General features: G+C 38.7%; 1 protein-coding gene across 1 annotated transcript in view; it reads left to right on the top strand.

The window, feature by feature from the left end:
• Positions 1-21,740: 21,740 nt before the first annotated feature.
• LOC104283250 (5'-nucleotidase domain-containing protein 1-like) overlaps positions 21,741-23,172 on the top strand; it is a gene marked incomplete at its 5' end in the record, with an annotated part of 49,942 nt that continues 48,510 nt past the window's right edge. The window contains one exon of the mRNA XM_009881441.1: positions 21,741-21,915. Within this exon, the coding sequence (XP_009879743.1) occupies positions 21,741-21,915 (175 nt within the window). The remainder of the gene's footprint in view (positions 21,916-23,172) is intronic.

Raw genomic sequence — 23,172 nt, 5'->3', positions numbered from 1 at the left:
TATCCAGTAAGGTCAGGTGAAGTACAAAGTCCTAATTTCAGTGACCTCTCTGCTTACCACAAGGGGGGGAAAAAAACACTCTGTGGAGTTTGTGAAATCAGAGTTGTTATTTCTTTCATTCATATATACCCTCTGGTCTCTAAAAGCTCACTGTTCTCCCATAGACCTGGTATACCCGTTTTGTGATGGAGTTGTACTGGTGGCAAGCTATAGTCACAGTATCACTTCTCTGAGAAAGAGATGGATTAGAAAAAGCTGTGTTGCAAGGCTGTGTTGCACCCAGAGGTGGCTGTCGTGGTATGAATGGCCGTTCTTTGGATGAGGGTTGCTAACAGTGCTGGCCCGGAGCCCTCTCACCACGAGCTGCCACTGTATCAGATCCATGAGCAAACGCAAGAGCGCGAGTTGGACAAGGTAAATATCAATGAACCAAAGAAAAAGAGAACTCATGTGGCTTCTCATAGAAACTTTAAACTCACATAACCGCACTGTATCCTTGGAAATGCGTGAAGCTGGAACTTCAGATGAAAAGGTACATGCAGAGTGAAAGGCTGCCATACCATTTGTAGAAGCTGAAACATTGCGGTCACTGAGCAGCGAGAGCCATATGCTCTTTTTACATGTGGGGAAGTAAAACTCATCACTTCTAACTAGATATGAAGGCAACTCTGTAAGAAGTTCAACATAGTGTTTCACAGCATAGTGTTACCTCAATAACAGGCCCTCAAGTCACGAAGGAGATGGAAGGAGTCCAAGAAGCCATGACTTGTGTTCACTGTGGATTCCTTAGAATCTTATTTCGGGACCTCCTTAATTTCTAAGCAGCCATGTGGGCAGTGTAGTGGTGATGTACCCTGAGCACAGAAATGATGCAGCCATGAGGCAATGAGGAGTGCGCTTCTGAAGATCTCTGTCAGAGGGCAGGCCCGGCAGGGTGTGACCTTCTCCATGTATGTGGAGGAATTCTCCTGTACTGCCCCAGTCACAAGGCTGTACTTGCACCCCAGCAGTTCTCACGTTGCCAGATACTGTGGCAATTTTCCTTTTTTCTGTTTGCTTGCTCCTTGCACACAGACCTTTGCTTCTTGTAATAATTATGATGACCAAATCCCTGGGATGATTAGTGCCTTTCTCCCATGTGATCATAAAGTGTTTGGACTGAATGCAATATGAACCATTTTGCTACTACCATACCAATTAGATCAGCTTGAAAAAAACCTGTCGTGGATTCTGCTTTCTGCTGCCGTTGCTGCACTCTGACTAGAAACCCCACTCACTGCAGAGGCAGCCCTTTTTCCCTTCTCCAACCGCTTCCCAGGCTTGGCCCCATGACTTCCTCCGCCCTTCCTCCCTTTTCTCTGAAATTCATTGTTCTTAGATTGAAAGCAGACTCCAAAACCACCACAAACTGTTTTCTTCTGTTTGAAACAGCCTGTCCTGTGCATACTGTATATACGAAGTGACTTGCTAAGTTTGGATCAGGCACCCTTCACCAGAGAGAGCAGGAAGGAATAAGGTGATGTGCGTGCACATCAATCCCTCAGTCCCACCGGACTGTTAAAGCACCAGAGGACATTTTCTTCAAATATTTTTGGTTCACTTAAAAATGGCAAGCCAGATAAAAGTTTTCGTTCTGATTTGACAAAACTCAGATGGATAATCTTTCTTTAAGAATTTGGACATAACCGTGGTCACCAGTGGAATGATTAATTTTACAAAATTACATTGGTTTCCCTTAGGGTCACTGAACTACTAATGCCATAAGTGTTGGTTTTGACACTTAGCCAATAAATACATTGCTCATATAAGGTTTTATCTGCTGAGCATGAAACATTAAAATTATTTACAACTTACTTTCTAATTCTTCTCTTTATTGGATCAGGCCAACAGCTAGATGTAAAGCTTCATAGTACAGGTATGAGGATTTTAACAAATTTGTGTTTGTTAAAGATGTCCCAGTCTGCTGCACTGTGTGAAACATTTCATTTCTTGTAATATATTATTTAGCTTCTGAATCTTGTATTTTCAGTACCCCACACTCTTATATGCCATTTGATTGCTTAGAAGTATATATTACTTCAAGCCTGGTGTTTTGTGTGAACTATGTGGGCACTTCTCAAGACTCTAGATGACATGAGAGGCTATACAAAATATTATCAAGCTTAAATTTTCAGGCATGTATATGGCACAATCAGTTAAGCTGGTGAGTAATCTTTTCTGTATAGCAACAATTACAACTGCGCCCTGTGGAAAATACAAACTCGAGCAAAAAGTTCTTTGCTATCCAGTCCAGGCAAATAAAGATAATTTTCTACATTATATATAAAACTATTACTCAATGCCTATGAATTAATTTTTATAGAAATGGAAGATATCCTGACACATTGGTTTTTTGTAAATGTGAATTGGGATTAAATTATTGTGGTTTGGCAAAGAGTGGCTGCAGGTTAGAATCTATAATACATTTCAGGAGGGAAAGTGAATTAAAATGAAAAAGCTGTATTTTAAACTAAAACGGAAGACCATCAGTAGTCTGAACGATTAAGCAAGCTGAAAAATTCTCCATGAGAAGAAATTGCGCTAATGGTAATGGAAAGACTACTCCTGTCTTTAGAGGTCACTCTGGAGCAGGGCACCACCAGCAACAGGACAGCAGTGGTGATGAGAACCCCTTGGGATCTCACTATGTAGTGGGTGGCAATGTCTTCTGGCCAAATCTGGGCCCAATGTATTGACACAGAAGGATTTTTATCATCACTAAATTTTAGACAATATTAAAGATAGAGGCATACAGTGTCACTTGGTCACTCCTCAAGAGCAGCTGAACAGTTTCAGTGCACGGTTAGGACTCAGCAGCACTGTCACTTCCGATTCAGGTGTAGGTTTTTTAGATGTGAATCATCAGAGAGACAACTGATTTGAGGGGCTTTTTCTTTTGAGCTTTCCCTAGGTTTAGTCCCTAAGGGAGCATGAGAGAATGGGTTCTTTTTTTCTTGTAACTCAGTTCATTGCATAGGTGTATTTGCCTTTGATCATTTCTATGGCTTTTTTAAAATCTTTTAGAGGAGGTATGAGTCACAACTGGATCTATGACTTTGTGCTATGAAGGAGGAGTGGGAGTCGATTTTCAAAAACCTGTCTGTACTGAAATAATCTTTATTAAGCAAAGATGGAAAGGCTGTTAGTTTTTCATCCCAATAGTCAGTAACAGAAGATTTTTGAACTTTGTGTGTAAAAACCTGCAGCTGTCCAAATGAAACCTGTCCTCTTTTTTCTGCTGTTTTATGTCTCCTTGTTACATATTTCCTCTCAAGTTGAAAGTCTTTCCTTCACTGGCAAATCCTCAGCCATTCCAGGTAATCTACTCTTTTGCATCCTACTAAATGATGAATCACTGGCAGTAGCTGGGAGAGTCTCGATAAAAACATTCACTGCTGTAAATCTTGCTCCCTCTGGTGTTTCAGCAGAGCCACTGCTTGGTGACGTTTGAATCCAGGCTTATCGTTTAATTCCATCATAGTAATGAGGAAATTTTTGCTTTATAAGATTTTTAAAATTATTTTTAAATCGTATTGTATTCAAATCTTACTGTGAAATAAGATTTTGTTCAGTCAGTGTTTTCGTAGACACACTCAGGTGTCCTTGCAGTGAATATAAAGAGCAATGCACATACCTTCCCATATAGCTCTGAATGCCGTCTTCCTTATAAATAATCCACCCATTTTATTATATTATTTCATTCCCAAGTTTTATGCTTACAGAATTAAAGAAAAATATTTTTTTCAGTCTCATTTTGGAAACTTCATGTAGAAACATAGCTTGTTGTTTGTTTTTTGTTTATAATAGAAAACTATTTGTATTTATCAAGCCAGAAAAAAAAGGGCATGTAAGCATGCTTCTAATTTAAATTGTTCCCAGAATATTTCTAGAAAGCCTATTTTGGGAACATAAATTATCCTTGATGCTGAACTGGAATTATATTTAAGACTACCAAATTGCGGAGAGAAAGCAACTTTCTGTATCCATCTGACATGAGGTATTTTAAGGGTTTAATCCTACTCCCAGTGAAATTGGTATTACAAATCCCTTTTACTCCTTGAAGGATCAGTAGCAGGCCATCAGGAACAGGTCGTGTGAGTAGCAGTGGAGGTGACAGAAAATACTTGAAAAGCTTGAAAAAGCTTGAATGGTTGAATTTGACTGATGCCTGGGAAAGGCAGATTGAAGATAATGACAGAGATATTGCAAGCTCCCTTGCAACTATCCAAAATATTTGTCTTGTATCAATTTTAGTGGATTATTACATACTTTAATTGCTCTCTCACTGAGATCAGACAGGTGACAGGTGTTCTTAACTAAAAGCATCATTGGTGAACAACCGAGTTGAAATTTCTCTTGACTGTGAACAAACAGTTTCTGTAAAAGTTAACTCCTGCTTCAATTGATGAACATAAGACATGTTATGGTCCTTCAGTTCTCACCTACTACAGAAGAACTTGATGTTTTATATTATGGCATTATATGGGGAAAAAAAATCTGTACCTTAACATGGTAGAAAACTTTAAATAAGCCCGTTTTTTCTTCTGGTTTGGTTTGGTTTGTTTTTTTAATTTGGAGTGATGTAGTTCTGCTGCATTAGAATTTGGATACAGGCTTACAACTCAGGTAAGGTTGACTGAATAATGCATGAGACACATTTTGTGTAGACAAACTTTACATGTAGCAATAGAAATGTTTCTTGCATGCCTAAGATTGTAAGTCACTCAGACAAGCTTCTTACAGCACCATGGGGAAATACTGTCACCTCTCTGGTTTATTTCTCTGTGCTTAATAAGCCAGAGTACTTTTCTCAGTCCTGGACTCCTGCAATCATCTCTATATCCGTTTTGTTTGGCTTACGTAAAGGACATTTTAAAGAAGCTGGAAAGGAAGAGTTTAAACTTCCCAGATGAGCACTGTGAAAGGTGTTTTTGGCACGGTGTTTTACATAGGGCATGTTCCTGGGCTTGCAAATGGCATAAAAAGTTACTGCCTGCCAGGTGAGATGGAGTGACTGGTTGTATATGTGCACATTAAACCTGTCCCCGTGGTAAAATAAAACGTTCGCCTAAACGAGGGAGGAAAGGAAGCAGGTGTGCAGATACAAGTTCTCAGCTGCCAGATGGCAACTGCTTAGATTTGCTTGTTTGATCACTTGCAATCATCTGCAACACAGAAATTAAAATGAGAGCGGGAGTAGGAGCAAAATCAGCTTGTGTGCTTTGAGTGTATAAAGTTCCAGAAACATGCTCAGTCTGTCTCTTGTCATATTTAGGAGGATAAAATCCTTGAAGACCCTGATCCCGTTGAAGTCAGTGAGAATTTTGTCATGGGAATATGAACTGATCCTTAAAAGGCACGCTTCTATCAATCTATAAAATACCTCTTAGTAGTACACCGTCAGCTGTGTTCAAGTACCAACAGATACGCACATATCAAAGTGTATATAGCTAGAAAGAATACGATAAAGTTATTTAGACAACCTATGGCATGATACCTTTTGTTTCTATATAGCACTCCCACTCTTTGAGCAAAAATATTTATGCAAGAATGCAACCATAGATCCAGGATAAACCAAGAAAGACTTTTATTAACACAATGATTGTGGTGAGCTAATCATGAAAGAGCATGAGGTTAAATAAAAATTTTAAAAAAAAATGTATTATAGCCTTTCTATATGTTTCCATTCATAAAAGCATCTGCTGCTGTCGTCATATTTTCTGACAATGCATTTCTGTAAAGGAATGATTATTTTCTGTAAATGCAGTCACATTACCGATTTCACGAGCAGCAGCCAGTCCTACTATAATCACAGACTGGGCATTCATCGTTGGCATCTGAATAACTACCACATCAAGGCACCTCAGAGTTGACTGATTTTTCCAGTCCTATTGCAGCTTACCTAAATATTGACTGTTGTTCCAGTCCTGCCCATACCAAGTCTCTCCACAGCAGACTAGTCTTGGGTGGATTTCCATTGTTCTCACTTACAAGGATATATTTCATTCTTCTGGACTATTTTTCCCCTTGACTATCTTGAAATTGCTCCCTGTCATATATCCTCCTCTGTTTTACTTTTAGTATCGTTTTTACTGTATGCTTAGTCATTCTAGCCAGCAGCAAAATTGTATTACCATCATTTGAATGTCTGTGGAAGGTGGGTTTAAGTTGCAACAGCTGGATGCAGGCGTTGTGTGTCCATCCTCGCTGTGATATCTTATATTCGAATGTGTTAATACAGAAAACATACTACTGGCAGAACCTCCTACATCTTTGATTTATTAGAGACCTTATTTCTTGTATGCAGTGAGTGAAGGGAATGAACACTAAAAGCGTTACATTGGATTCCCTGGCTTATCCTGGGATACTGACATAAACCATAAGCCAAGAATTCTAACTTTTCAGAGAAAACCAGCATCACCTTTACTATCACAGACTTTGGCTGTCTAACCGTGGGAAGAGTATGAAGGCAAAAAGAGAAATGCAAAGACAATTTTATATACTTTTTGTACTTTTTCACTATAAGGGAATGCACAAGTGTACGCCCACATTTCACAAAAAATACATTTCTATAAGCAATAATATCAAAGATTACATATTATCAAATAAATACTATGATTGCAACTTATATATGCAGCTTTGGCAACTGTGTAATTTATACTACTGAAGCACCACACAATTTCATAGAATCATAGAATAGTTTGGGTTGGAAGGGATCTTTAAAGGTCATCTAGTTGCTCTTTTTGGTTTTCTAATGTATTTATGACATTCCAAAATGCTTATCTTATCTACTTACTCTGTTTGTACTAAGCTGTCCATCATATGGCAGGATGTTCTTGAATGGATTTTATATGTTCTTCCACAGGTGTGCTTCCGTGCCTCCCATTACATTAGCTATTTGTTGCTTACAGGCTTGGAATTTCCTGCAGCTGAATGAAAATTACCTCTAATTACAACTAAATATATTTTTGTCCCCAAGTTTGTCCTACATCATTTTTGATATTACTGTATTCTGCATTCCATTTTCCATTAGTGGTAACAATACAATTTTTAGAAATTTTACATGTGGAAAAGCTGTAAGTGATCCAAATGTGTAACACTCATATGAGCACATATGAAATTACAGTCCTTTCTCTAAAGATTCTTAAAGTCTTTGTGTATACACAGACCTGAAAATTTAAAATTTCTTTATGTACAGTTACTGATTTATTCTATCCACTAGCCCATAAATTTATAATTGTAATGGTATAATGGCATTTTCCATAGAAGTGTATTTATCTTTCTGTACAAATACATCTTACACTTACATATGTAATATGTCCACATACAGATTTTGTTTTGTAGCAGCCTTTACCAATGAATGCAGATATAGGCAAATTCCTGAAAGGTCTGTGTATAAGCATATCTGGTATAGTATTGTCAAACAGAGTTAGGTCTTTGATACTCAAATAGTTTCTGATGCCTGTCAATTTCCTTTTAAACAGGAAAAAGAAAACCTTATTTCTACTTCTGTTTCTTTTTGCTTGTCTTGAGTCCTTATACAGCAGGGAAATTCCTTTTAAAAAGCAATTGTGACCTAGCTGCTATTGCTAATATAATTTAAGATTGTTCCTTATAGGAGCATTTTAATGATAAAAATAGAAACCTCTACTTTGTGTCCTATATCACTATAAATAGCCTGAGACTGGCGTTAATTATAGATATATTTTCCATACTCAGTTCATATCTTCTAGTAGAAATGAGGTAATAAAAGAAAGCCCATATAACACATGATATTAACACAAGAATCTGACATTAAAGTTCAGATGTCAGTCCAAAAAAGAAGTGAATGAGGATTAAAATGTTAAGTTTCATTATTGCAGAATGCATAGAGCTACATGGAAACATGCTGTATATGTCATTGCCTTTGGCATGAATGGTAACTTAAATCCTAAAGCTGAAACGGAACTCCTTATATGTTTGTTTTCTTGGGACTTAATAAGCGGTCCTGCAATCTGGAAAACAAAAGGGCTGTTTGTGTGGCATATAGTTTCTTCATAAATATTCAGGGATGATTTTCGTTGCTCTGTGGAAGCTGCCTCTACAAACTTTTTAAATTTACCATACTTATAAATACGGATTATTTGTGCAGTCTTTACTTTCATAAATGCTCTGTTCTGTTTGGCTTAGCCCCACGTTAGTGGGATTTGGGTGGCAGGACTTCCTTCCTTGCAGCCTAGTGAGGGTCCGAGTGGTAACCAGGCTCTTGCCTTCTCTTTCTTCTCATCGAAGAAGTTTTTAATTGAGGGTGTAGTGGGAGGGGAAGAGAATTGGAGCAGGGCTGGTGGTGGTGGGGTGGTCCACAGAAACCCTCCTGCTCCACAGCCCGCCCACCCAGGAGAAGAGCGGGAGGATGCGGAGGAGTGCCCACTGCTGCGATGAGCGGCATGGGTTCTCCCTCACCCCCTGCCAGGCTACCATCCACTGCACCACGGGGCAGGGGCTCAGCCACATCCTCCAGCCTCTGCTGTTATCCCTGCAGTTTGGGGTGCTGTTAATATTTGGCGTCATTCCTGGCTTCTGCCCTGGGATGTAAGTAAGGCAGAGGCTCCTTCTCATCAGCACAAGGCAAGGCGGGAATGAGCCCTGATCTTTACGGCACTGTCATCGTGTAGAGTCAAGTCCTGAGGTCAACCGGCTGTTGTTTGCTGATGAGGGGACACCATGCATTTCATAGCAGTTTTATAGCTCTGCAATTAATGTAGGTATTTTCAAAACATGTACCTTAGTCTACATTCTTTGTAATCAGGGGTTTTGACGTAAGCGGGTTTGGATTGTTGGCTAACAAGAGACAGAATCATTTCCATCAGTAAAATGGACGTATTGTATACTGTTGTAGTTGATGAACCACAAGCAGATTAGTTACAGAGGAATAAAGAAATTTTTTTTTCAAATATTATGCTCAATAAAAAGGTATTATTCGACTTCAATAGACTTGAGAGATTGAGCCCTGTAAAGTTTCCATCAACAGATTTCAACAGTGCTGTAAGAGATTCTGTTGCCGTTTAAGTATTTTTATCAAATATATAAATTGCCTTAGATTTCCAGAATTTCCTGCTAGTGGCTGCAGACATCCATACAAAAATGGCCTCAGAAAGCCAAGAGTTCTCACTTGACAGAGCCTATAGACAACCTGAAATGACAAGCGGGTGGTCCAAATACATACGATCTATGTTACCATCCGTTGCTGCAAGAGATTTCTTTTAAAGCCAGAGCACACCAGGACATGTATCCAAATGTGTCTTCAAAAAAAGTTTGGACTCCACTGGCCTAATTGTAAACGTAGCTGCTTTGACATGGAAGTTTCTTCAAGCTTGTATGCTAGATTGCTATCAACTTGAATTGCCCGTGCTAACATCTCTGCAACTCCTTCATACAAACAAAGTCTGAGAAAAAGTTGAGATATTTCTTACAAGAAAATGGCAGTGGAACTGGCCATAAGAGTACATGGCCTCACATTAACAGTTAATCAATTTCTGATCAGAACGAGAAAAAAAGAAGATCAAGCGTAGCAGGTGTCCTTAGTCAGACATTTACATGGCGTGTAAGAGGGCCTGTGTTCACTTCATTCCTTTTCTGCCACATTTAGGTTAGCATTTTGGACCAACTGAGATTTCCAAAGGATGAGTTTGAAATACAGAGCCAAAGACTTAATTCCCGGTTTGATGATTAGGACACCCACATGCAGAGAGTTATTATAAAGTTTGAGTCCTTGTTGCCATACGAAGTGGAGAGGGTCAGCTAAGTGAGATTAAAGCACAAAAACAAAATCAGGTCAGCACCAGGATTCAGCCAACTGGAACCGTGTTCCAGCAAGGCAGAGACAGTACTTCTGCCTGGCTTGCAAAATGGACTTGTGCGCAGTAAGCGACTGTCAGTCCATGTGCACGTGTGTTTCTCCCTTATTTCTTTTTCTTTTCTTTTCTTTTCTTTTCTTTTCTTTTCTTTTCTTTTCTTTTCTTTTCTTTTCTTTTCTTTTCTTTTCTTTTCTTTTCTAGGGATTCTGTTTAATCCTGATGCAGGACAGGGGAAAACCTGGAATCCCAGAGAAGTTCGGGAGCTAAAAATAATTGGTTTTGCACAATTCTGCTTACAGAAACCCTTTTTTCCTTCTGGTGCTCACTCCTGCAATTAATCTGGGCTAGCCACCATTCATTTGGGATCTATTATACACCAAGTGATATTTACAAGTTTAATTTTCATCTGTTTGCCCTTCTTTGGATAATGTTAAAACAGAAGATTCAAACTAGGAGATAAAAACATTCATAACTTTTTAATACAGATTTCCCTGGGTGCTGCAATTCAAAATTCTTGTAGACAGACTGACCAGCAAGGACCTTTCCAACAGCACTTTAGGTATAAATTTAAATAATTTCTTCTTTTCCATTCTCCCTGAGACAGCGATGAACTCAACACAGAGGCTTTGCACAAAATGAGTTAATTTACTTTTGCAATTTTAAAAACATTTTTAATAGAGACTGTACATCTTGTTAGATTTCTAGAAAGCAGCCTGTTTTTCTTCATTCTCAAGCTGATAGCAATGTAAGAAGAATATACAGGTCTTTGTGCTCAAAAGAATGGCATTAGAAATCGAATGCTACTCTCTCAGCCCTCCTGTGGTAAGTTATCTGGTGCAAAGGGGAGAGGGATGGTGTGCAATGAAAGTAGCATGAAGTCAGCGGTCTGTCTCTCTCAATTTTGTTTTGATGAAATTGTCTGACCTGTAGTGGGGAACTGTGGAACTGGCTTGTTTCAGTTCTGTTCTGTCTTTTAAAAGTTTTATCTAGAAATTCTAGGGGATTTCCTAAGGCTGTTCTGCCTTCATGGAGGCCAATAAATAGAGGAAAAGGGGAAAAAAACAACAGAAAAAAATTAACATCCCAGGAAATAGCAGGGATTTGTCCTCCAGACACCCATGTTTTGATGATTCTTAATAACAGCTCCGTGCTTTGGGCTGAGGGTGCAGCTTCCCACCCGAGGGCATCCTCCTCTGCGCTGCCTGCAGTCCCGGCTGGGGCATTGGGGGTGAGGATGCCGCAGGGTTGTGGGGTTCCCAGGATCGGGGTTTCCAGGAGCGGGGTCCCCTACTCGCTAGATGGCACCACCCGCATGTTGTACTGGAGAAACCCCGCCTGAAAGGATGAGTTTCCAGCCAGGGAAGTTCCTCTTTCTCTTTCCAGTAGCATATGGCTGAAGTATTTATTTGGCAAACAGATATGCATGCATGTAGGTTTAGTTTCCTCCAACTGTGCTGGCTTTTACACAGATGCCTTTATACTACGTCTCACTGCGGTGTCTAAATGTAACCTGACTCTCTTCTCATTTAAGCTCTTTACGTCTTATCCTGATAGCCCTTCTTGGTACATCTTCCTGGTAGTATTTCTTTAATGCATGAGTGTTGAAAATACACTTCTGCAGTCTCATCCAGGAACCGGTTTGTGAAGCTCTATAGGCCAGAAACATGAAAAGTACTTGGTATATCTGTGATTGGAGAGATGTATTAACAGGATAGCTAGTATGAGATCACAGGTGAGAAGAGTAAGTCTTTCATTATATGTAATAAAACATGACATATTTGATTCTTCCCCTCTACTCTGCTCTGCTGAGACCCTACCTGGAGTACTGCATCCAGCTCTGGAGCCCCTGGCATAGGAAAGTCATGAACCTGTTGGAGCGTGTCCAGAGGAGAGCCACAAAGATGATCTGAGGGCTGGAGCACCTCTCCTATGAGGAGAGGCTGAGAGAGTTGGGGCTGTTCAGCCTGGAGAAGAGAAGGCTCCAGGGAGATCTTATTGCGGCCATCCAGTACCTAAAGGGGGCCTACAAGAAAGCTGGAGAGAGACTTTTTACAAGGGCATGTAGTGATAGGACAAGGGGGTATGGCTTCAAACTGGAAGAAGGTAGATTTAGATGAAATATTAGGAAGAAATTTTTCACTCTGAGGGTGGTGAGGCACTGGAACAGGTTGCCCAGAGTTGTTGAGGCCCGATCCCTGGAAGTGTTCAAGGCCAGGCTGGATGGGGCTTTGAGCAACCTGGTCTAGTGGGAGATGTCCCTGTCTATGGCAGGGGGGGGAGAACTGGATGATCTTCAAGGTCCCTTCCAAACCATTCTATGATTCTATGACAATAAGCTTAACAGAGGGTGGTACATCACCTACAGTAGAAGTAGTTACTATTGAACAGTGCTTGTAAGTTAGAAAAATCATGAGATCACAAAAAGCACACACAACTCTTAACTTGAATTTTCATCAGAAAGTTGAAATCTCCCTTATCGTCACCGTCACAGTCTTCTATATTGCCTTTTATTTTCTGTTATGTTTTTCTAATACAAATCAAAATGCCTCATTTTACACCTAGTTCTTCCCCCTACCCCATTCTTGTGGTTGCTTGCAGTTTCCTGGGGCCCATCAGGTTTGTGTTGAAGTGTGGCTGAGGCATCTGTTCAGGAATATTGAGTAGCAAGCAAAACTGGAGTCTACATACAGCTCTTGGTTCTTCTGTACCCATTTGGAAAGTTTGCAGCTGTAGACCCAGAAGTTGGAACTGACACCATTTGTTATTGTCAGTGTGCAGTTCCTTGGGAGACAGAAAAAGATTATTTCTTGTTTTAAGGAAAAATACTGATTTTCTTCACAATGTTTATACATATATATATGTACCTTTGTATGTGTGTGTGTTAGTGTGTATATGTGCATCTATAAGGGTTATATAATGCTACTACTTCCAGTAAAAATATTTCTGAGAACTTTTAACTTCATTCTTGCTGTAACAAGTGCTTCAAAGTAGCTGGTGCATACAAAGCTTCAAAAAGAGTTTCAGTTCCTCCCCAGAGCTATTTTAATTTGAGATCTACAGAAGAGGGAGTTACCGGTAGTGTCTTCTTGGTGGAGCAGTGCAGCTGAGTAGGACTTTTAGTTTGACTATCAGCAACCTGTAGTCTGGGTGTCATTATAAAATATCTACAGATTGTATTTTATTTCTTCAATATGCATTTCATTTCCACACCAAACATAACAGTGTGTTTCATGCAAGCCAATGGACTCAAGTAAGCCTCATCAGATGTATAAATAAAAATGCACTCTAATATTTGACTTCCTGTCAAATTAGGTGCCAGCATTTCTTTTAGACTACAGCAGCATCCTGAACAGATCCCATTTCCCAGCTTCTTAGCTGTATTCAGTTGAACAAAACAATTTCCTCTTTCTGTCCCAAATTGTTTTGCAGTTTTTTATGATGTGTTTACCAGGGGACGTATTTTAAAGGTGTGTGAGTTGATCCCATGTGTAGGTTAACAGGCGTTGAAGTATGCCTGTTTGTTGCGAAAAGGTGTTCAGTACAAATAGTTATTATGTATATAGAACAATAATCTCAAATATACTTCCATAGCAAAGAGCAAGCATGTATGACAAATGAATGTATAAGGATCAGTAGCTTCAGCAATCTGAGTACAGGTGAAGATGGAAATTTCCAGAACATTTATGATAACTTCCCACTGGTGAGTGGGAATTAATATTCATTAATTATATTAATTTTATTTATATTAATATAATATGGATTATATTGATATGTTAAATATTAATAATTATATTTACATTCTAATATTTACATATTAGCATGTAAATATTAACACCGTGGCAATACTTATATAATAAATGATTCACGTAAATCTTTAACAGGAAGAAAAAAATGTGGATTTTGTTGCTTTGAGCAAACACTATATCCCCTTTCTGTCTTTTACTTCTGAGCGTAGATAAGCTTGTTGCATGGATCCTATAAGACACATAATCGGACTGATTTCACTGAGTATGTTTTTCAGACAAATAGTACTTACCTCTGCATGGGTTTAGTGCTCAGCCCGTGAGTTGCAAGAGTGTCGTCAAAAATTAATTGGTCTCGTACAGTTTGATAAATCTGGTGTGTTACACTGCAAAATAGCACGGTAATGTAAAGCAAGGAAGTGAATTATTTTGAGAAAGAAATAATTTCCTCTAAAATGTAGCAACAGATCCTGTCCTACCTCCAAAGTACATCCTTCCTGCTTTGTAGTGTACTGTGGAAACATTGCTGTGTTGATGTAAACATTAACATAATACCAGAAAGAAAAGAAAAAACAAGGAAAGAAAGAAATGCCGTTTCCAAGTTTTGTGTATACAAAGCTATGGAAGGTCATTCAGACTACCCACATCTAGATACCTTTCTAACAAACGTCGTGTGTTAGCAGTCCTCATGATGTCAGGCTGTAAACTTTGCCATGTACCACCACATGCTTCTCATGACTTTTTAAGTTTGTGTTGTTATCCTTTACTAAAGGAAAGGATCTGCAAGCGTGGGATGAGACAGGGCAAGGGTTACAGAGTAGTGCTAACTCTGGCAGCGGAAGCTGTTGTAGACCAGCAAGGTAGAAGTGGTCTGGGCTGCTCTCAGCCTTTTGGGAACGCTAATAAGCACAGATAACATATGAAAATAGCCTGGCTTTCTCTTCCAGTGCCCATGGACCCCAACAAGAAGCAAGAATAACTTTACATCCAAAAAAACATGCAAGCATTGCACTCCTGGGCGCCTTGACCGTTCTGCAGCCAAGATGCGATGGGAGATGGGGCAGGACTAGGAAGCAAGAGGGTGAAGATTAGGGGCAGACTGAATGGGGTTGTTCTTTCAGATAAGATGGGGGGGGGGGGTGCAGCAGGGGTTGTGTCAGGAAATGGTAGTTTTTAAGCTTGCTTGAAAGGCTTTTGGGAAACAGTAATCACCAAGTTATGTTTTCAAGAAAAGAAACTAACTTTGGCTGGAGCCATCCCTGAAACCTTGAGGTTCGGGACTGGCCATTGTAGGTCTTCAGTCCACTGTGAAACACAGAGAGACAGGGTAGGGGGGGATGTTCAGCTAAGAGATGGCTGAGCAGCAATAGCCTCTAATTCCAACATTATGACTTCCATTTAGATATAGCTACAGGTCCTGTGCTGTTCCTGACAGCCTTTGGCACTGGAATCTCACCTCGAAAACGCAAGAGTGGTTGGGAACATGGTGGTTTCTGCCCGTTATGTCAGACCAGAAGCAACAACAGCTGCTCTCAGCTTCCTTAGAAGAATTTCTAGTTGTTCAGCCTCCTTTTAGTGTGAGACCTCTCTTTAGCTACCAAAGCATTTTAATTTTTGCAGTAAGCTTCTCGTAGGCCACAAGAGTAGAAAATGAGTAGAAGAGGAAGTGACCCATGAAATATTTGCAGAGGTGATGTTTCGTGTGTGTTCTGCTGAAGTGTTTTGTTCAGTATATTAAATATTTATGTAGCCCGGCAGTCACTATTAATCCAAGTAGTTGTGTTTTCACTAGCCCACCACAGATCCTTACCTTATGGTCACCTCCTTGAAATTAGTCAAGGTGAACATAGAGTTCTCATCATTGGAAAATAACTTATTATTTTAGAAAATAGGATGTATGTCTGCCTGACCAGAGCTTGATGTTGCTAAAGATATTGAGAAGGTTAATGGTACATGAGCTGTAAACATTTTCTTTAACAGATACACAGTCAAAAGAGGCAAATGGAGCATCAGTTGACCCTGTATTTCCATTGGTAATATGTGATTTGTTCAAAACTGCAAAGGGTTTACTTTGTGATCATAAAAGTCCTTACTTTTCTGAGAACATAGGAGGAAAAATTTTCTCTTTAATTTGATTTGACATACTGATACATGTTCCTTATCTATGGGTATGCATTATTAATAGAATACAACTTATCATTAATACTGGTCTATTTTTCATTTCTCTTCATACTTCATGGCTCCTCTCTTCTGTCTGACTTATGTAACTTTTTTCCCTTTTTTTTTTCCCGTTCTGTTCCACTTGTACATCCAAGAGTAGCTTGAAAGATACTCTGCTTTGTAGGCAGCCACTCACATGTCTGGCACACAAGCTGATTCTGAGCTTCGACAAGCAGAGATTCATCATGCTGCCAAGTTTAGCCTCGTGATGGGCAACAACTCACCAAGGTGTCGTTCTGAATTCCTGGTCTCCACCGGCCAACCCACCCATACTACTTGTTTTCCCTTTTCTTCTCCCAGAAATACTGCTCCTCTCTTTTTTTTTTCAATTGAGAATGAGAGATTTGGTACCATAATGCTAATATCTCCTTTGTCTCCAAACTCAGTATTCTGTTTTCATGTCTGGTCCTAGTTAACTAAGAGGTGTAAATAGCTAGTATTCTTCCTGCCTGAACTGGACCAGGACCCTTTGGTCTGCACAGTAGGGAACTGAGACAATTGGAGAAAACATTAAAATACAGAATATTTTGCATCCATCACACTTCTTTTTTTCTCTTATGACATGTGCCTCTTCCTAACCCCCTATCTCCTTGGACTTTCATCCTTTTATTCTGTTTTTAAACATCTTTATCTCCTGGGGGAAGGAGAGGGATGATTTATCTCTTCCTGCTGCTCCCTGTTCCTGATATCTGCTTGAACCCATGCCTCCAGAATGTAACCATGTTTTGCCCAGTCATCTCTGCTTCATGCTTCACTCGGCTTTCTTATCTTGCTTTGTGTTAACATTTCCTTTCCTCTCTCTCTCGTTTTGCTTCTGCTGCTCCTACTAGAATACACACTTGAGCTTAAATGAAAGGAAATGAAAGATGACTTGTCTAATGTAATTTTAACCATCACCCCTTTTCTCCTCTACTTGCTTTCATTAGATGAAATGTAAAAACTTTTGCAAAATCTTCTGTAATTAATGTATTTTTCTTATGTTTCTGTTAAACGCTCGTGTTAGTTCTTGGATATGTTTATTTAGACAAGAGAAGAAGACAACAACAACGGTCAAAGAAGTGTCTTTGTTCATTCTAAAAACCTGAAGTGCTGTAAGACTACAGTGGAAAGCAATGTACAATGAATACAGTTGTCTGCGTCATTGTTGATAGGAACACTTTATTGCAGCTCCATTCTGTTTATCAAATTAATAACGGTTACCTACAAGACTGCATTCAGACAAAAATTAGGGAATAAGTTCTTACTTGCATCAGAGCTGCAGAGAACCTGGCTATGAGTATTGATAGCTAAGCTATCAAATTGCCTTTGAATTTAAAACAGAGAAAAGTTGCATTCCCAAATACTACTTTCATTGTAAGAGATGGTTAGTTGTTAAAGCCACTAAATACAAGCTACAAATTGGCAGCTGAAAGTTTATTTTTTTTGGCTGAATTGTAGGGATTTTTTTAGCCTCATACCTCTCTGCTTAGCGCAATTGTATAAATAGCGGATAAATTCTTTTTAATTCAATCAAATAGGTGCCCCTTAGAAGCAATGACAATACTGAAAAATACACTGTGTTCCTGTGTTTTGGTTCTGGACTGAAACCTTGCCAGAAACATACCTCTTGAACATTTGCCTTTTTTATAATCCAAATAACAGTTAAGGGATGAAAACTGCAGTGTCCTGGCAGTGCGGATTTCCAGACTTTGAGTCCAAAGCCCATGGGGTGTAAACTGACCCTGCCAAGGAGAAGTGGTAATAAAGAGCACTAGAGAAATCCACAATTTATTTTTTTTTTCCCCAAATAGAGGTGTTACATTAGAACATCAAACTGCATACTTCAGTAAAGTAATTTTGGGACTGTAGTAGAGGAGGGCGGTCGGATTAAAGACTGGATTATTGTCTGTGCTGGAGGACTTCTGCCGGTCACAGCAAGCGTATACAGGCTCTTTCTTAGTTTGGTGTGCAGGTTCTGCATTTCCAGCTATACATCATTCCCATCACACTTGCTATCACAGCTGTATTACAAGCAATTAAACTGTAAGGCAAGACAATGCAAAGAACATCTTGATCAAATTACAGTGTTGGATGAGACAAGAGAAAACTAACCCCAAACTGGACGCTAAGGGAATCTCTGATAATAGACATAGAGGAAATTATATTGCTTTGAAAATACAGCAGGACATAGATCTGATAAGAGGCTCTGGCAAGACTTTAACATGCAGCAGTTCTAGACAACTCATTTTAGTTACTTATATTCTCCCTCCTGCTTAAAAATGAAGTATTTTTTTCCAAAAGGCTACTTTAAGGATACTTAATGGCAATTAGTATTTTTGAAAGTGTATTTGGAAAATTATTATAAATCCCTACAGGTGCTAGTTGCTAATTTTCTATCCCAGGCTATATTTCAGAGATGTCAGTTAAACTGCAAGTTATTTACTAACAAGAATGGAAAGTGAAAAACTGCATTTGCTCCATGGCATCATGGACATGTACAAAGTTGCGCATAAAATGCTTAGACGTTTGCTTTCCTGCTCCACATCATTGGATTAAGTTTTCTCATACAATAACTGGGAGTAAATATGTTGCTTGTTATGTTGATTGTCGCAGTCTTCTTGTTTCCAATTTTTTATGAAATGCTTTCTTATATTTTGGGAAAGTGTTCACACTGCCAGAGAGCCAGGGGTTACTAGTGTAGGCTTTGGCATGCATGCAGATAACTGAAAACAATAGAAACATTCAAAGTGAAAGTTGGGACATTTGTTTTCTTATTGTTGTTTTGCTTTCACTGATGTGTGGGTACGCGTTAATACAGGTCAATGTCTGTATAGCCATATGTTAAGTGATATTTGTAAAACAGAGAGGTAAAGATGTACAGATTTTATTTTAGGCAGTGTACAGATGGCTGTCAGTTGTAGATCTGGTGGTGACCTCAAGTTCCCCATTTTTGTACGGTGAATTTGTGGACCTACAAAGCTTCTCTAAAGTGTGCTTACAGTTCCATTTTTAAGAGTATTTTGAAACTTGGATGGTCCACAAATGTTATCAGGAAGATATTGCAGGCTAGAGACATTTCTTATTTCTCAATAATGGTGTTTGTCTGAAGAATTACTTTTTTATTTTTCAAGAAGAAGCTGTATGAAAGTTGTGTGAAATCACTCATTACCATTAACTTACTTTCTCCTTTCCTCTGTTGGCTCTGGTAAAATTAGTACTTTTCTGATTTCTCACTGACTTTGTGCTCAACAGGGTTTTCTTACTATTTTTATGGTTTTCCTGCTTTAGAAAAACAAAGTGCAGCATATGGCATAGTGGTAATAATAAATGAAATAAATACCCTTGGAAAAAATGCTTCATTTCCCACTGTCAAATCATTCTGTTTGATTGTGAAGGTTTGACATGATGCTATTTCTCCATAATATGTTAAAACTTCCAGAACTCTTTTTGGCCAATAAGGTGCCTGTGCCTCTGCTGTCCTCCTCAGAACTGGCTCTTGGCCTAGGATAACGAGCAAGGTTTTCAGCTTTTTTTTTTATTTGGCTTTCAGGAAAATCTTGCAAGCTTTGGTGATTAAACTGCTTTACAGGTATGAGTATATATTCGACCAAACTGTCTTCACCAGACACAATAGTATGTTAGGAATTAAGTTAAACTCTACTTTCCTAGGCCATGTTGGCCTAATTACAGTAGAGTATGCTTTAATGAGGGTTCTTCTAAGGTATCTCTGCCTGATATGGCAAACAGCCCAGAGGCAGACTTCAGATCCCAGTGTCAAGAACTGATTCATTGCTTGTCTGCAATTAACAGTTGGGCTCAAGGGTCTGGATAGAAAACTGGAATAAGAGTCTCTTTCAGCTCATTTGTTGAATCCAGAGTTGTTGACCTTTTCCACTGCAGATATTACTCAAAGGCCAAATATCACTCACAGATATCGCATAGCAGATACTGCACAGAGTATGGACAAAGAAGATAGCATTGATTACATTTACTGAAAGTCTTTAAATCAGTTGCACATGAAAGAATGGTTTTACCTTAAGTAAAAAGAGTGATAGGTAGCTGTATATATAAATGAACTTTGCCGTCTCTATTTTAATTGTTTGAACCTGTGAAAACTAATGCCAAGGCTGCTTTGTTTGTGTCTCACTTCATTGTCATGTAATGTTGTGCGTTTTCCAAAACAACAAAGAAGAAAAATTGTCGTAGCATAGCATGTGAAATATAATTACTAATGATAATACTGAAAAAAATAATGCAGCTGCAGCTGCTCATCGCAAACTATATTCACACCTCAGAAAAGAGGAAGGGGAAACACTACAGGAAACCTTCTTTTGTAAATCTGCTTCGTTTAATTAAAAAAAAAAAATCATTGGTGTTGTCTATCTCTCAAGGCCAACATCATGGCATCCCATAATGCTGTCATATTCACCTGGTGCAGGCTGTTAACCAGCCTGGCCTAAATACTATGAAGAACTGGCATAGTGACCTGGTTATGAGTTGGTAGATTTTGTTTGAGAGGCTTTCCTCAGATATAGTAGTCCACTCTGTAGCTTTTGGGAAGAAATCTGTCAATTCACAGCACAGAATAAGACTTTTTAGCCTCTTGTCTTGTTGCAGTTATAACAGCCAATTCGAAACGTCTTTTGGGAGACTTTTTTCCCTGCCATCTGTAGATGTTTGAATGTTTAATTTATGAAATAGTGTGATGTTTAGCACCTTTCAGTCTTTCTTTGATACTACCGTTTCAAACATACATGTTCTCTCTCATTAAATAGCTAAAGTTCAAGTGGTTTAAATCTTATTTTTTCAAACTAGAGAATAGCATTACTCACATACCAGAAGGCTAAGTAATGTCTGGGATTTATTAAATCATTCAGCAAAGTTGACCACAGATAGTTGCATATAGAACAAATGCTGGAAGAAAAATAATCTTCTATGATGATGTTCATTATACTATAACACACACAGACTGAGCGCCAAATACTTTGTATCATTTCTGTCTCTACAATTATTATATTTCTTTTTAGACCTTTAACTAGCTTGACATTTTTGGTTATAGAAGGTTTGAGCACAAAGGAAATATGTAGTCTTAGATCATAGGAATGATAAAAAAATGTAAGTTTAATGTTAATTTGATGTCTTGGTAAAGCAGCTATGGGTTATAACAAGGCAAATATTTATCGGTGACTTTAATGAATAGGTAACCTTTACTGCCAACTTAGCGTTATTGCACACATTTTAAAATCTGACATTCCAAGTGTATTTGCAAAATCGTATTGCTGTTATAGTCGGCAAAAAAGAGCATTATTGGAGCTGGAATTGGAATTGAGTTTGGGGATTTTTTTGCCTTGGTTCCTAGCATTCCACATACCTGTGAGTCTTTGCCAGTTTGTTTTATCAATCTTTCATAGATGGATAAAGGAGTGGTTGTGAAAAATACAAAAATATTAAAATGGATGTTATTAATCAAACAATGCTAACCTAAAGTGTCAGAAGTAACTGAACTGATGTTCTTGGGAATTTCAAGTCCTTACCATTTTTTAAACATTAAATTCATTTTAAAATCACAAATTGAGTATCCAAACATTGAGCAAAGGCAGCAGGAAGTAATTATTTGCTATGTAAGACTATAATCTGTAATTTATGTAATATTTACTCGTATAAGCAAAAGAACATCAAACAAAATAACTGTGAAAATTCCACAATAAAAGAAAAAAGTCATACAAACTTATTTTTGCTACAGTGTAACCTCTTGGTTGGATTGGTTTTTTGGTTTATATTGAGTTACAACCCAGGAAAAATTTTAAATTTTGCTTCGCCTTTTTAAAATTGTATTGTTTGCACATAAAAGGATATTTGTTGTGTGGATTAAGTGGTTTGTGAGTAGGATTGGATAATACGTAATTATGTTTTAATTTTTTAGAAGACTGTGGGATGTATTTCCCAGAAGTGAAAAATCATCCAGACAAATATTTACAGAGATGTCCCGAGTCTGTAAAAAAGTGGCTGAAACAACTGAAGAGCGCTGGGAAGATTCTGCTATTAATTACTAGTTCTCACAGTGACTATTGCAGGCTCCTGTGTGAACATATTATTGGGTAAGTGCAATGTCCATTTCAAATTAAATCTGCCAGACAGCAACTGGAGATAAGCCTGAGCTATAGGGAAGTTAATTTGATTTTCTTTATGTGCTATGAGTTATTTGGATCTGAGGTTTCTGGTGGTACTCTCTCTAGTAGAGTGTAACAGGCAACTCGAGACAAAGTAGTCCATCTATGAGCCTCAGAGCTGTTTTCTGACCTACAGCACGCTTACATCCTGCATCTTTTCTGGACATCAGATGGGATTGAAGAAGGCAGGGAATATCTTTCAGACCAACACCCAACTGGGGGCATCATCTGAATCCTAATTTTATCGTATGTTTTTGCTACACTGTCTTGTTCAAGCCATTTCCTTTCTGTGCTTCTCCAGTGGTGAATGCAAGTAGTAGTAATATTTCATTTCCTTGCGGTAAATCTGCATGGAAAAGCTTACAAAGACTTCTTCCCACTAGTGGCTTCCAGGAGATGGTTGTGTGTGAGAAATGTGCATTTACAGTTCACAGCAGCAAAGATAAAACAGGTAGTCGATTGTACTTGGCAATTGGTTGAAGTTGCAGTTGCTGATGACATCAGCTATTTTTTATCTGTAATGTTAAGAATACGACTGATCAGAACAAATTCAGTGAAATGCAGCAGAACCATCACCTACACCTCTAGAAACTAATTCATCAGCGATGCAAATAGCTAGGTGGGTGACATGGTGAGACAGTTCAATAAAAGAATCAAAGTAGTGCAAAGCGAGCCAGCGAGCCAACCTTGGCTGGCTGGGTATGCAGGGGCACAGCAGCGTGAATACAGCAACGCTGTAAGAAAACCACAGCTAAGGTGAAAAGCAGAACTGCCTTCCAAAACTAGTCTTGCCAGTATCACTTCTCTTTTGTACTCTCTGGGCTAAATGCTAAATGGAGCATCAGCTGTGGCAGGGCTCACTGCCTTGCATGAACATTATATTTGCTCATTTGAGGGGAAAATCTACCTCCTCACAAAAAGCAATTCTTCTTATGAGTAAGATGCCTGTGAGTTAACTCTTTTGTGTACATGAGTCTAGTTGTTTTCTGAATGAAAATTTGTTATAAACCTAAATTCTTGCCCACATATAAAGCTTTTGGCTTTCTTTTCCTTGGTGAATAATGTTTCAGCTGTTTAAGGCAGCTGTAGAGATCCTGCTGGAAGACAGTAAGCAAGGTAGCAGAGAGGGTTGGTTGCCTTTCAAAAGAAAGAAAAGAGATGCTCTGCTAGAAGGATACTGGATCA

The sequence above is a fragment of the Charadrius vociferus genome, unplaced genomic scaffold (assembly GCF_000708025.1).
Source record: "Charadrius vociferus isolate BGI_N301 unplaced genomic scaffold, ASM70802v2 scaffold820, whole genome shotgun sequence".
NCBI classification, from domain to species: domain Eukaryota; kingdom Metazoa; phylum Chordata; class Aves; order Charadriiformes; family Charadriidae; genus Charadrius; species Charadrius vociferus.
The sequence above is the reverse complement of the archived record's forward strand: the minus strand, read 5'-3'. Positions and strand labels throughout refer to the sequence as shown.